The 16,300-nt window shown below is 43.6% G+C and overlaps 1 protein-coding gene across 1 annotated transcript in view; it reads right to left on the reverse strand.

Moving 5' to 3' along the window:
* The window catches only part of ASXL3 (additional sex combs like transcriptional regulator 3), a 94,336-nt gene that overhangs the window by 9,973 nt on the left and 68,063 nt on the right, over positions 1 to 16,300 (reverse strand). Inside the window, 2 exon segments of the mRNA XM_014542002.1 lie at positions 3,587 to 3,692; positions 6,125 to 6,221. Of these exon segments, the coding sequence (XP_014397488.1) occupies positions 3,587 to 3,692; positions 6,125 to 6,221 (203 nt within the window).

Raw genomic sequence — 16,300 nt, forward strand, 5'->3', positions numbered from 1 at the left:
GTGGTGTCCCTCAGCCCAGCCTGCACCCTTCCAATCTGGGACCCCTTGGGGGATGTCCAACTGCCGGTTTAAACTGGCAGTCGAACATCCCTCTCACAATCTGGGACTGCTGGCTCCCAACTGCTCGCCTGCCTGCCTGCCTACCTGCCTGATTGCCCCTAAGTGCTTCTGCCTGCCAGCCTGATCACCCCCTAACCATTCCTCTGCCAGCCTGTTCGACGCCTAACTGCTCCCCTGCCAGACAGATCACTCCCAACTGCCCTCCCCTGCCAGCCTGGTCGCCCCCAACTGCCCTCCCCTGCCCGCCTGGTTGCCCCCAACTGTCCTCCCCTGCCAGCCTAGTTGCCCCCAACTGCCCTCCATTGCTGGCCTGGTCACCCCCAACTGCCCTCCCCTACAGGCGTGGTCCCCCCAACTGCCTTCCCTCCCCTTTAGGCCCGTTCGCCCCCAATTGCCCTCCCCTGCTGGCCTGGCCACCCCTAACTGCCTTCCCCTGCTGGCCTGATCGCTCACAACTGCCCTCCCCTGCCGGCCATCTTGTGGTGGCCATCTTTTGACCACTTGAAGGTGGCCATCTTTGACCACATGGGGGCAGCCATCTTTTGTGAGGGCATGGCAGTTAATTAGCATATCCCCTCCTTATTGGCTATGGGCACCACCATCTTTGCGATGGAGTGAGGGTCAATTAGCATATTCCTTCTTTATTAGATAGGATGTATGTATATGATATATAGGGTGTCCCAAAAATGTATACACACTTTGAATAATTATGAATTCCAATGGGTTAAATCTGGAAAGAAAAAAAATATCAACTGAGCTCTCAGAAAAAAAGTGTGTATACACTTACAAATCATATAGAAATCATATAAATCATATAGAAAACAGCACTGTGTGAAATATGCCCATATCAACATTTTATTTTCATGGGAAAATAGATTTAAGATGGCATAAGGCATAGAAAGAAGAGGCTTAGAGCACACCACATAACCACACAAAGGAAACCCTGCCCTCAGAAATCTAAACTGCAAATCAGACCAACTCTTACAATTCTGAGTTAGCATACATGTGGGTGATTTCTAAGTAACTAAAATATGCCACAGTACTATATCACAAGCAGAGTAAGCCAATAAGAACCATCATAAAGACCTCAAAGAGAAAAAAACCGAAATCAGACAGATTTAACTAGAAGTGAAATTGGATAGCAACATTGTGGGAAAAACTCTGAGCAAGGAAAAGGCACATGGTGTCAGTCAAGTGAAAGTGTGTGATACTAGGGAAAATCCCTCACATATTGGGAAAACGTGGGCAATCTAAAAGTAACAAAACTAGAAGGGCAGTCAATGAAATGTCCAGAATATATCTGTTATCCGATATGAAATCAAAGACAGGAAAAAGCAAGCAAGAAGTCCAGTACCTTTAAGAGACAGAAACTCTATGGAAAACTATAGCAAGAAAGCAGTTAAGTGAAAAAAAACTGTTTGTATTTGGAGCTCAGGAGTGGAGATGGGAGCCTTACTTACAGTATTGTAGCTGTCACACTCTGGGGCAGGGACCTTTAGCCTGATCAACCTATGGGAGTCTGTGAAACCCCCAATGCCATGTAAAAAAATGTATGTGGCTCAGCTGGTGTAGCTCAGTGCTTCAGCGTCAACCCATGAACCAGGAGGTCACGGTTCGATTCCCGGTCAGGGCACATGCCCCGGTTGTGGGCTCTATCCCCAATGGGGGGCTTACAGGAGGCAGCTGATCCATGATTCTCTCTCATCATTGATGTTTCTACCTCTCTCTCCCTCTCCCTTCCTCTCTGAAATCAATAAAAGTATATTTTTAAAAAAATGTATGTGTATGAATTTTTCTGAGAACTTGTAGCATTAAGACCCTGAGCAAACGACTTCTCCAGGCCTTATAAATCAGGTAAAATTAAGTTTCACTGTCCCTCCATTTTGGACACCGTTTTTAAAATATAAGGATAATAATGATATCCACCTGACAGGATTTGTTGGGAGAATTACGTCAAGTAACATTAGCAAAACTCTTAGAAACATGTCATGGCCAGAGTACGCGCAATGATTATTTGTCGGAGGAAGGAAAGCTACATGGACTCTGGAATGTAGGCCTTCTGAGGGCAGAGCCAGGACGCTCCCAGATGACTGTACCTCCGGCATCTCGGACGGTGTCTGACACCCAGGAGATGTTGGATAAATGTTGGGTTCATGAAAGAGTGGGCCCAACACCAATAATAATTCAGGACGAGCGTGTTGGAGGTAAGTGCCTCAGTTATGCTTCTGCCGTCACAGAAAAGCGTGCCCCCAACGTTCCCTTTGTCAGACGAGGGTGATGAGGGTGGGCTCCACATGCCCAAACGATATGTCTGGGGTGGGTTCTGGAAACCTGTACCTATTTTTCAAAGCTCCGATGAGGATCGGATATGGCCAGGCATGAGTAACACTGCCAGTGACTATCTAGGAAGGCACAGACCTAGCCTGCCACATTTTTGTTTTTGAAAAAAAAGATGGTAATGATCTTCTTTTACTTTTGCTTAAATACGTTTACATATCCAAGGTCCTAGGACAGCCCCTGAAAACAAGCCTTCCGACTCCAGAGCACTGCCTTGGGGCAAGTCACCAAAGGGTAAGGAGGCCGTCTGGCATGCGATTCCTTTCTGTGAAGAACACCAGCCCCTGTGACATTCCTTCTGATGCTTTTTCCTCATTTACTGAGGATGGGGGAGGGGGAGAGACGAGGGGGGTTGTGAAATGAGTCCAAAGGTACAGGTTTTGTTACCTACACGACCTCAGTATCTTTTACACAAAATAACTCTCAGGCATTAATCTAAGCATTACTCATGTACGTGGGAGTTAAAGCTCAAATTCCTCTACTTAGGAGGGTCTCAAGTTACTGTCAGTGTCAGCTTCTTAATCCCTCCTCCTTCTCGGGATCGGATGGTCTCTGAGATGCCGATTCTGCTCACGTAGAATAGGTACGTCCCTCTAACCGTGAAGCAATGGAGAAATACTTCCAATTTAGTTCCGTCACTGCCACGCTATGTGTGGCCAGTATTATTTTGAAAAGAAACACACACGATAAAAATAATTTAAAACAGGTTGCACCACAAGAGAAAGATGGGTAGAGTGAAGGGTAACACCTCAAGCTCTCCCTGAAATAAAGACTAAACAGATATATATATAATGCATGGTCAGTATTTTGGGGAAAATGTGGGGATTAAATGTCTAAAACTACTTAGGTCTAAAGTATTCATTAATAAAAATAACTTGGATTAATAAAAACGGAGATTTTGACTAAAATCCAGTTAAGAAAGTCAAAATTGACTTCCATGGGATTTCATGCTGTTTTCAGTCCAAAATGAATTTTCATGGACAAGTTATAAACCCTTGAAAATGCATTTTTAATCATTTAAGTGCTGATATGCCACTATAATTTTCCCTGCAGTTTCTTACACTGAGGGACTATTGCCTTTTATCACAGGTTTATTAAGTTTTACAGCATATGAGTATGCTATGCGAAGCAGAGAATTACATTTTCATTTCCTTCTAAGAGAAATGAGAAAAAATGCTCTAGCACTTACTTTTCTCCATAAAACCTTTCAAAGAATTTTTCTTTCCAAGGTTCTGTTTTCTTTTCCTTCTCAATTTCTTGCCTTATCCGCAATTGCATTTCTGGCGTAAACTCTCCTAGAAAGAAAAGGCTTATATATTGAGTCAAAGGGGCCGCATCTCTTGCCAATTAATAAAGAAAACATGTCATTAGTTTGAGTAGACTTTTATGGATGTTGAAGACTAAAAGCTGAGTACCGGTAATATTTCTACAGCTTCTCTTTTTATGAACATCACTTAAACGGTCATTGAGGCACAGATGAACCTAAAGCATTTAGCAAATGTCCTGCATGCTCAGGGCTGGGAATGAGAGTGGACCCACTGTCCTTAATGAAGTCTGTCTGGTGAGAGAGTAGGCATACCTTTAGCTATAATATGATGTCAAAAGCCCGTGATGGGATAAATGTACTAAAAGTATAGAAGGGAAAGCATTTAATTCTGCCTAAATCTATTAGAGAAGACCACGTATTGGAACTGATACTTTTTAAAAAATATCTTTATTGTTGAAAGTATTACATATGTCCCCTTTATTCCCCCATTGACCCCTTCTAGCCTGCCCCTACCCACCCCAGGCCTTCACCTCCCTATTGTCTGTGTCCATGGGTTATGCAGATATGCACACAAGTTCTTTGGTTGATCTCTTCCCACCCACTCCTGCCTTCCCTCTGAGATTCCACAGTCTGTTGGAACTGATTCTTGAGTTAGCTTCTCAAAGATGATCAAGCTTTCATAAAGTAATTAACGCAGAAGGCACAGAGATATGAATATGTATATTTATGTTCTTTTGAGTGGACAATTGTGAATAGAGCATAGGATGAAATGAAATAGGAAAGGCAGGCTGCCGCCAATTACCCAACGTGTATTCTAACAAGAGCTCTGAATGTTTCCTGTCAGACACAGAGGGAGGTCCTGGTGATGGTCCATGAGGGGGAAATCTGGCCAAAGAAGCAGTTAAAAACAGGGCAAAGACATTGAAGGACTCCACCTAGGAGCCCGCTGACTACCATAGAGGAGAGGTGGAAAGCGCAGTCGGACAGTAGCTGTGGGACCAGGAAGGGGACGCTGACTCACAGCACAGTTAACACTTCCTGGCCAGATGGACCTAGGGAGATAGAAGAAGATCAAAGATGCTGTCAAGGTTTAAAGTGAGGAGCTGTGAGGAGGGTGGCGATATTAACCTTGAGAAGGCAGAAGGAATCGGAGATACTACAGGGAAGATGGGGAGTTTAGCATTGGCCTGTTGCTTTGAAGGTGCCTGGTATCAGCTAGGGGATCCAGTAGGCGCTGGGAATGGAACACCAAGGAACAAGAAAGAGGAGTGAAAGGCAGGTGTGGGCCATAGCGAGGGGAAGGAGGCTGGGTAGAGAGTATGTGTAAGTTACAAAAGAAAATGTCAGGGAAGAGAATGATGGAGGCATTAACATTTACCTTCCAATGAGAGAAGAGGGGATCCGGAAAGAAGCTGAGGAACGGCGGTCAGAAAGGCAGCTTTAGGAAGAGATTTTACTTATATTATGAATGTCCACTGGGGATGGTTTCCAGTTGGATGGGATAAAAAGCAAAGGAGAAACTGGAGAAGGAACATGAATTGTAAGGACTGAGGAAAGGAAACCGGACTTGGCCGTTAGGAAGCCGTCAGCATTTTCTAGGAGAGACTATTTCATTGTGTACAGAGGGGCCACACCCAACCATGACAAGCTGAGTGGGTGAGGGAATAAAGTGCGGTAGGTAGCATTGATATTGTTAGTCTTTCAAGAAGCCTGGTGACAAAAGGAAGGATAAGGTAAAGTGGTGGCTTCAAGGGAAGAAAGTATTAAAAGAAGATTCCTTACGCCCCAGGACATGAATCCTATATAATAAAAGAGTGATATGCAAATCAACCAAACAGCAGAATGACTGGTCGCTATGATGCACACTGACCATCAGGGGGCAGATGCTCAATGCAGGAGCTGCCTCCTGGTGGTCAGTGTGCTCCACAGGGGGAGTGCCACTCAGCCACAAGCCGGGCTGACGGCTGGAAAGCACAGCGGTCCACCTCTGCTGCAGCACTAAGGATGTCCAACTGTGGCTTAGATCCGCTCCCCGCAGGGAGCGAGCCTAAGCCATCTGTCGGACATCCCCCGAGGGTTCCCGGACTGTGAAAGGGCACAGGCCGGGCTGAGGGATCACTCTCCCTCCCCCCGAGTGCATGAATGTCGTGCACCAGCCTCTAGTAAAATATAAAATGCATCAAACAAGTAATTAAATTTAACACTTTCCCCCAATATCTTGCTATAGCAACATTTTTATTATGTTCTGGATAACATCATGCTTTCTTCAAAAATGTCTGATATGAAAGATGCCAAGTGTAACAAAAGCATTGGTGAAGTCCCTTGGAATAGAATGTGAATTTTTATTAAATTAAAGTAGACTCCAGGGGGGTGAAAAGACTGGAAAGCAGAGAAAGGTGCAAGCTCAGTACAGCGTGTGCACTCAGACAGGTCAAGTAGGAGCGGGAAATAGGCATTTACCTTCCGCCAGCCGCTGCTTCCATCCTTGGGCTGCATATGCAAAGAACTCATTATTTAGAGCTGACGTGCTGAGGCGTAAAACTCCATCACTTCCCATCTAGGAAATAAGCCGAAAAAACAAGATTCCATGAAGACTAATTCCAAGGCAAAGTATGCAGGAAAGAAGCAAAAACTGAGGGTGTGTGTGTGTGTGAGAGAGAGAGAGAGAGGAGAGAGAGAGAGAGAGAGATTGAGAGAGGAGAGTGAGAGAGAGATTGAGAGAGGGAGAGCACAGGTGGGAGGAAGGGAGGAAAGGAGCTCAAGGAAAGGGACCCTCCCAGTGTGAGAGGCGCACTGTTCACAGCAACTGGTACCAGGACCAAACCATCCACCCCAAGGAGACCCTACGAGGCATTTCCGTTATGGGTGGTGAGTAAAGTGAATGGGTGCAGTTTAATCAAAACAAGTTTTATGCCCTGGCCCGTTGGGTGAAGTAGTGTCGGCCTGGGGACCAAAGGGTCGCGGGTTCAATTCCCAGTCAAGGGCATGTATCCTGCTTGCAGGTTCTATTCCCAGTCCCGGTCAAGGGCATGTATCCTGCTTGCAGGTTCTATCCCCAGCCCAGTTGGGGCGTGTGCAGGAGGCAACCAATTGATCTCTCTCTCTCTCTCTCTCTCTCTCTCTCTCTGAATCTCTCCCCCGTCACTTTCACTCTCTCTCTCTGCCCCCCCTCACTTTCACTTTCTCTAAAAATCAATGGAAAAATATCTTTGGGTGAGGAGTACAGTAAATAAATAATAAGTTTTCTATGTTTATTTTAATATGCCTCAGATTGTACCAAATTAAACATGTTTCTACCTTTAGATTAGGGATTTTAAATGAAATTTTCTACAGTGTGTGAAAAATAAAGAAATCCGGTCCGATCACTTGGATTCCTTTGCTGTCAGCGGTGTAGACAACAAAAAGTTACGAAATATATGAAAACAAGTACACCCACACTGTCATACCTATCCCTGCACCCCGCCTTCTACTGTTATCACCTCTTCAGATGCACACAAAATCGGATAGACAACAAAGGTTAAAATATGTGCGACTACACACTACTAGCCTTTTCCTCAAATACACTAACTTTTTTGAAAACACACTAACTTTTTAAAAAACTCACGTATACAAGAGATTCCGGTAGCATCACCAAACTGGATGCTTTTAACTTTCCAACTAGTTACTGCGTCTTCTCTGGGCACGGAGTCTGCTGGCTGACATAGGGGATTGAGGATGGCTTGTCCCTGGCTGGCTTCTTATTAAGAGTGAAGATAAAACACATAAATAGGTCGGCAATGCCAGCATGAGACAGGTGGGAAGAACTTCACGCCAGAGGTGACCCTGGTACAGGGTCTGGGAGAGGACAGACTGAGGCGGAGTGGGTTTAGGGGTACAGCATCTAGTAGACGGACTGTCAGAGAGTGTGAGCCGTACTGTAGATGCCGGGCATCGTGGCCAGTCAGTAACTGGACTGTGTGAAGGTGAGGATGCGGTATGTAAGCCTGCTACTCCAAGGCCCTGCACACGGTAGCTCCAATCCTATTTGCACAGATTTCCTCTTCCTCCCATGTGCACACGTCAAACATCCTAAACTCGAATTAGTCACTGTTACCCGGAAATACACTCAAAGCTTTCTTATCCCCACGTTTCCGTTTGTGTGTGGTCTTCTCTATGGTCCATCTTTGCCCACAGACACATGATCCCTATTTTAAAATTTATCTCAAGTAATGCCTTCGGGAATGTGTCAGCTAAACCACCAAGCAGGAGCAGAGCAGAGCACTCAATCTAAAAGTCAATGCTATACTCACTATTCTAAACTGGATCATGGCCAGTCAAATCCAGAAACAGTGATATCGTGAACAAATGGGAGATCTGCTGAAGGCTGCCAATCACGTCTATAGCAAGGTACAGATCTGAGATCCTGTGATTCATCTACAAAACATTCATCTGAATTTCACTCTAAAGTTTCTTCATCTAAGAAACACTACAATATTGAATACCCCTGAAAAATTTCAGCACACTTTCATTCATTCATTCGCTGTTTACTTACTCAATTATTTCATCTGTATTCAGCAGACACTACGCCACTCATGGGAACCCATGTACTGGAGCCGGTATGGGTGCTGGCAATGCAGGGGCAATAAGGAAAAAGCCCCTGCCCTTGTATTTTGAATACGTTTTACATACAGCAGATGCTTCTGGTCTCTGTACATCCTTCCAGCCACCAGAGTCCAGCATAGCTGCACTGTACAGTTGTATTACCGGCCAGCATCCCACCTCTTGGTCTCACCACAGCCCCAAGATGTGAGTACATAAATGTCCCAGCCTTCCCATCTTCTGATTGGACAATTCTAGGATACTGTTCTCTGGAGTGCAGAATATGCACTGAACCAATGGATGGGGTGAAGGGGTGAAGGGGTGAAGGGGTGAGGAGGTAAAGACACTGGAAGAGTAGTTCAGGCTCGGCTGCCATGGCTCAGTGGTTGAGTGTCAACCTATGAACCAGGAGGTCACAGTTCGATTCCCGGTCAGGGCACATGCCCGGGTTGCAGGTTCAGTCCCCAGTATGGGGCGTGCAGGAGGCAGCCGATCAATGATTCTCTCTCATCATTGAAGTTTCTATCTCTCCTTCTCTGAAATCAGTAACAATATATTTTTTAAAAAGACTATTGCAGGAGACACTACCCATGCTCAGGCCGATGCTGGGAGATGGGGTGAATGAAAAAGGTAGCCGGGCTTGGTCAGAGGTGCGCAGGGGCTGTGATCAAGGATGGCTAGCAAACAGTAAGGATGAGAGAGAAGATACGCCTCCAGGGAGTCTGACGTCTCCTGTGAATATTGACTCCGAATATTTGTCCTAGTGGTTTGGGAATGACGAGTAAAAGCAACTCCACTTAGGAAGACTAATGAGGAAGAGGTATTCTTATCGCACGGATTCTAAATAGACTAGAAGGTGGAAGGCACGTTCCCTCAAAAGGTCAAGGAGTTTGTTGCTGGGAAGTGCGTGTGTACCAGGAGGTGGAAAAGGTAGACTGTGCTACCCCTGAGGTAATGCATGTGCCGTCTACCCCTCCGTGGGCCATGCAAGGCCCAGCCTATCACAGGCACTCAGTAAATATTCATCGCACCGCCCTTGTTCTCTGTAGTGAAAGTTTTAAAACTTAACCCCAGGAACTGAGAATCAGGGTTTTAGATTTGTGCCTTCTGCCAGGCCAGGGACATGATTAGCTGTTAATTGAAATTTCCGCATTATTTTAAGACACAAAGAAATACAGTCCCAGATTAGCTCTGACAGAGTCTCAGGATTTGAGCACATGAAAAGGCAAGGCAGTGTGAAATAAACACATTCGAGAATACGGAAGCTAGCCCTGGAGGCAATGTGTGTCCTTTAAAACAGAGAAGTCATATTAACCGCCGGATTCCCAGCCTGTAGGAGATAGCACAATTAAACATGGGGGCTAAATTAGACTTAGGAAGTAAATGCCAATAAAGCTTTTAAAATACACTATTAATTTTATGGCCTTTAAGAAATACTGTCCGAGAGACATAACATTTTAATGAGCTGGAACAATAAACATTTCTGAAAGGATTATTTATTTATTTATTTATTTATTGCTGAGCTATAAATTCTTGTTTTCCTGAATTACCCTTAATAGAAATGTTCATTCTAAAACTCACACACATCCCCCCGCCTCTCTCTCTTCTAATAAAATGTCTAAGCTATTGATAAGTATGCCCCCTTTTAAATTAGGAGAAAATCTCTGATCATACCAATGGCTACAGAGGAGAATAAATATCAGCACAGGGAAACTTATTCAAGTAGAGATCCTTTTACAAAAATTTAAACTGTGGGTGAGTATATCATTTGCCTTTAGTATTGATTATATGAATATACATTTTATGGGATGAATGTCAGTGGAATTTAAGGGTTGAAAAGTGGCTATTTACATATCATCCAATGTTTAAAGTTCAATGAATGTGAATTCTGTGTAAGAATATAATTACATTTGCCCTAACCAGTTTGGCTCAGTGGATAGAGCATCAGCCTGCGGACTGAAAGGTCCCAGGTTCGATTCCGGTCAAGGGCATGTACCTTGGTTGTGGGCACATCCCCAGTAGGGGGTGTGCAGGAGGCAGCTGATCGATGTTTCTAACTCTCTATTCCTCTCCCTTCCTCTCTGTAAAAAAATCAATAAAATATATTTTTTTAAAAAGAATATAACTACATTTGATAAAGTCCTTTAACCCTCTACCATATTCTTTATCACTTTGTTCCCTATCTTGGGTTTCTTGTGAGTGACTCAGAGTGAGGCAGGCAAGCGGCTTAGAGCAGTGGTTCTCAACCTTCTGGCCCTTTAAATACAGTTCCTCATGTTGTGACCCAACCATAAAATTATTTTCGTGGCTATTTCATAACTGTAATGTTGCTACTGTTATGAATCATAATGTAAATATCTGATATGTAGGATGGTCTTAGGCGACCCTGTGAAAGGGGTCGTGACCCACAGGTTGAGAACCGCTGGCTAAGAGGGATAGTGAGCCATGTGCTGGAGAGCCAGAAAGTGGCTAAATGGTCACGGGATGCCTAGATGTCCTAAGCAATTTGGGCTTCATTCTGCAGACGGTGAGGAGCCAGTCACAGTGAAGCCAAGCCATGATGAAAGGTTCCTGCTGAGTGTGTGCAGGTGAGCAGACTGTGGCTTTAGATACAGGGTTCAGAATGGGCCTCTCTAATGCTTGCCATTGATAAGGGACATTGGAGCAGACACCTGAATGAAGTGAGGAAGTGAAACACACAGCCCTGGCCCAGTTGGTTGGGGCATTGTCCCATACACCAAAAGGTTGCAGGTTCGATTCCTAGTCAGGGCACATGCCTAGATTGCGGGTTCCATCCCCAGTTGGGGAACTTTTGGGAGGCAATTGATTGATGTTTCTCTCCCACATCAATGTTTCTCTCTCTCTCACCCCCTTCCTCTCGCTCTAAAATAATTTTTTTTTAAAAAGCATACCCTCGGATGAGGACTAAAAGAAAAAGAAGTGAGGCATCAGCCATCTGGGGAGGAGTGGGCAATGAGAAGGAAGGGATATAAATGCAGAGGCCCTCAGGCGGGCTGCAAGGAGCCCCTAAGAGCTGAGAAGACCTTGGAGAGTGGGAGAAAAGGAGCGGAGGGGACAGATCATGCCAGGCCTTGGGGCCCAACGGAAAGACTGGCTTTTCTCCGGGTTCGCTGGGACGCTTGTGGAGGACTTGGGCCTGGAAACTGCAAAGATCTGACATTTCCGAGGGCTGGCTCTGCCTGCTGTGTGTAAAGACAACTCTGGAGCAGCTGTCTGAAAGCATAGCTGAGGGAGCCACACATGTGATTTTAATTTTTCCATAATCACACTGAAACAGTAAAAGAAACATGGGACATTAATTTATTTCTAAGTCAACTGATCCAAAATGTTGTTTCAGCATATAATCAGTATGAAATATTGTTGAGATAGTCTTCATTCTCTTTGTACACTAATTCTCCAATATCCAGTGTGTGTTTTTACAACACATCTCAATTCAGATCAACAGCCACTGGTGGCTAGTAGCTACTAAATTGGACAACATAGTTTTAGGAGATAAAGACTTCCCAGGGACATGAATAAGTCGTTATTGTAAAACTCCAGGAAAATGATGATAGCAGTATGGACTAGGGCAGTGATGGTGAACCTATGAGACGCATGTCAGAGGTGACACACGAACTCATTTTTTTGGTTGATTTTTTTTGTTAAATGGCATTTAAATATATAAAATAAATATCAAAAATATAAGTCTTTGTTTTACTATGGTTGCAAATATCAAAAAATTACTATATGTGACACGGCACCAGAGTTAAGTTAGGGTTTTTCAAAATGCTGGCATGCCGAGCTCAAAAGGTTCGCCATCACTGGACTAGGGTGACAGCAGTATAGGGGCTGAGAAATACTTGGGTTCTGATTATATTCTGAAAGTTGAGCCAATAGGACTTGATGACAGGTGGGATGTGTGATATGAGAGAAAGAGAGCTGGCAAGATGGCACCAAAAACTTTTGGCAGTTGAAGCAAGGGGATACCTGGGGATGGAAAGAGACTGTGCTTTGGGTGAGGGGTGCGAGGTGCAGTGTGAGGTGATGCTTTGTTGAGTCGTACACTTGAAACCTGTATGGTTTTGTGAACCAATGTCACCCCAATAAAGTCAATAAAAATTATGAAATGGCTATTTCTTAAAGGGGAGGAGGAGGTTTGGTTTTGAACCAATTAAGGTTGAAATGTTTATTATAATTCCAAGTAGATATCTTAGATAAATCATTCTGCATGTAGCATAGAGGATGCCCTGGACATAGGCAAGATGAGAGACAGGGACTCCTGTCAAAAAGCATCAAGAAGCCTGGCTGGTGTGGCTCAGTGGTTGAGTGTTGACCCGTGAACCAAGAGGTCACTGGTTCCATCCCCAGTGCAGGGGCAGGGGTGCAGAAGGCTGTGTATCAATGATGTTTCTTTCTCATCTATGTTTCTATCTCTCTATCTCTCTCCCTTGCCCTCTCTCAAAAATCAATAAAAAAAAATATATTTTTTTAAAAAAAGCATCAAAGAAAGGCCAAGGAACAAATGATGCAAAGTTTGTTCAGGCAGTGGGAGTAAAGATATATATCAGTCAAGAGAGGAACCAGCATTGATGGGGCTGAATGAGCATGTGTGTGAGTGGTGAATATGATAAAGGCATGAAAGACGATTCCTAGGAATAAGGCTTGTATAGCTGGGTAGACGCTGGTGGCAGACACCAGGACAGGAAAAGACACAAGGAGGAACCATGTTTTAGACAAAGAAATAGTAGTTTGTTTCTTTGCATATGCTAATTAGGGATCTCTGGAAGGCAATCACGTGAAGATGGTCTAATCAATAACCCAGACGAGGGCAAGCAGCTCCACAGTGACAGTGGGACTGTACACGGAACAGTAGGAATTATCAGCGAAGAAAGTATAATTGACAACGTGGATGTGGGTGATCACACACAGGAAGCATGACCAAAAGAGAGGATGACTTGAAGCAGAGCCTTGAGGAACGCCAACATAGAAGGGATAGGCAGAAAAATCCATGCTGTTAGGAAGACTAAGCCAAAGCAATCAGAGGTAGGAAGAAAATCAGAGCAAAAAGCATCATAGATGCAAGGAAAGAATGTGTTTCAAGAAGATGATCTGTATTGCGTACGTGCTAATATCTCCAGCCGTGTAGAATTACTTAGGCCAACAGTCTGTGCAGTACACCATGTTAGCTGCTGTGTCCAACAAAAGCAATCAAAAGGGTCTTTCGAGCAAAGCCAACCTAGGCAGTAAGAGTCCAACCAGGAGCTGAACACAATAGCAAAAGAGTAAGGAGCAGATGAACTACGTAAACTGTTATCACGGACCCTCTTATATTCTAATCTGAGGGTCTGAGCCATTTTATCCATAAGAAAAAAATGTAATCCCATAAGCGTAAAGTGAGGCATAAAAATAATAGAGGATGGCTGAGAGTACCAGGAAGGGAGATAGGACCAACAATATCCTAAAGACAATCTGGCCAATACTTTTTCAATGCTGTTTCCAATGTTGCAATCTATGATAATAAAAGCGTAATATGCTAATTAGATTAGAAGTCCTTCTGGACATCATTCCAGACATCCTTCTGGATGAAGCCGGGCCAGAGGGAAGCCAGGGGAAGGAAGGCCTACTCTTGCACAAATTTCGTGCATCGGGTCTCTAGTAAGACACTATTTCTCAAACTGGGCTTTGCAAAATAGGAATCCTAATAGGTGATTTTAATTTTAATGGGTAACCTACCCAAAAGGAAAACTGTCCGAAAACCCAATAAATATAACCTGTACTTACTAAATATGGCCAAATATTTTTTTTTTTGCTACATGTAATGCTAGATATGCTAGAATTTGTTTTAAGCCCCGAAGAATATATTTATCATTCAGTATTCCCCAAATGTTTTAACCTTGTAACCCTCTGACAGGAAAATTATCACCATGTCATAGAACAAGAGACCGTCCGGGAAATGATGCATTCAGTGTTGTGAAAGCATTGCTGTCAGAAGCAGTCCAACGAGAAGAACTCAGCACAATGGTCTGCACACGCTAGATACTAAATCCCTGCTGAATAAGTGAATGACAATCTCTAAGACCTGGATATAGAATAATGTTCAAGCCATTGCAAAAACCAAATGTTCAAAATAAATAAAACAGTAGAAACTTGTAAAGGGTGATGTAATAGCTTTGGTCTACAAACGTAAATGACCATGGTCTCGAAGCCCACTCCCTGAAGCAACTGCTTGACTTTCCCTTTTAAAAACTGTATCAAAACCTAAGTGCGCGTACGATCAGAGACTGTCACTATTGAGTGGTAATAAAGACCAACTGGAATCATAAGGATGTTCACGAGGAAAGAAAGCTACACTATTTCCAAATTCTGTCCGTCTAATTAAAATATTACGCATGACATTAAGCTAATGTGAACAAAAGGGAAATCTCATCATTGATGTTTCTATCTCTCTCTCCCTCTTCTTTCCTCTCTGAAATCAATCAAAAAATATTTTTTTTAAAAAAGGGAAATTCAGAGAGAAAATATCACCCAAAAAAGTCAACATTTTGACATACAAGTGGAAGGCTTTTTGTGTCCTCGCTGTTGTTACTGGGCTTCAAAGCTGCTTTTATAATAAAAGCCTCCCTTCCGAGCCAAGCTGATTTCTTCTTTTCCTCTCCTTGTTGCTTCGGGGGACCACACCGGTGCAGCATCACCAGGAATGAAGTCCGGCCTGAAGGATCGGGGAGCTCCCATACTCAGAATGATGTCAGCCGCACTCCTTCCCTCGGATAAAGGTCTACAGCCAGAGGAGTGGGCAGGAGGAGTACAGAGCAACACGGGATTATTAAATGAGATTTGTGAGTATGTACATCGCAGAGGGTTTGAAAACCAAAGATTCTATGATAACGTAATAACAACTAATCTTGCCCTGGCCAGCGTAGCTCAGTGGATTGAGCGTCATCCCATGCATCAAAAGGTCACGGTTCTATTCCTGGTCAGAGCACATGCCTGGGTTGTGGGCTTGATCCCCAGTAGGGGGCGTGCAGGAAGCAGCGGATATAGATGTTTCTTTTTCATGTGGATATTTCTCTCCCTCTCCCTTCCTTTCTCTCTAAAACAAACACACAAAAATCAATAAAAACATATTTTAAAATAATAACTAGTCTTGTGGGAACTGAATACAGCCTTCTCATTAAAAAGATACATATAAACATCTATGTGTATAGCCATATATTCTTATCTATTTCTATCTATACATACATGTACCTATACTAGTATGTCTGTGCATGCATACACATACACAACACACACACACATACACATTTTCTCCTTCCTCTGGAAACACCATTTGTAAGCCAGCTAACCGCTTGGCTAAGACAGATGATGGTCTCCTTTGGAATGAATCTCTGGCACCCCCAGGAAAAGCCTTCTTCCTTCCACCAAGTGACCTGCTCAGGCCCACAAGTCTCAGAGGAGACGTTCCATTTGAGGGTGGAAGGCATGCCCTCACGCAAGATCTCTTGGCAAGCGATTTCTCCAACCTCAGTGAATGGGGGAAAAGAATTCGCTAGGAATATGAGGAAAATATTTTCTCTCAATTGCTGAAAAGAATTTCAGCATCTACTCTATGGGAAATCATACTTGAAGAATGTATATAATATTAGAAACATATTTTATTTAAAAAGATAATCTTGATATTGGTTCTGAAAAGGTTTCAATTATTGAGCTCCATTTACTATACTTACATGGGATTTCCCTTCACTGCTCTACGACGTTAAAAACCACAATCATTCCCAAGTGACTTTAAGTCTACACTTTTACATTCTGCCTCCTTTCCTAAGAATCATCCTGCTTTCAAATTTCAAAGCTCTATTCAAAGTATCACAGTGCCCCCGATGCTACAGCCGTCCTGCTCAGCAGTCGTGTAGCCCGTGGTGAAATAGGTAATAACAACAAAATAAAGGCATCTAAAGGCAAAAGCAAAGGCATCGACAGATCAAGAGTTAGTCAACTGCTCAAAATTAAAGAAGAATGCTTTGATATTTATGGCTCATCTTTTTCATTAAATGTTGTGGACAA

This window comes from Myotis brandtii, unplaced genomic scaffold (assembly GCF_000412655.1).
Source record: "Myotis brandtii unplaced genomic scaffold, ASM41265v1 scaffold289, whole genome shotgun sequence".
In the NCBI taxonomy this organism is placed as follows: Eukaryota; Metazoa; Chordata; class Mammalia; order Chiroptera; family Vespertilionidae; genus Myotis; species Myotis brandtii.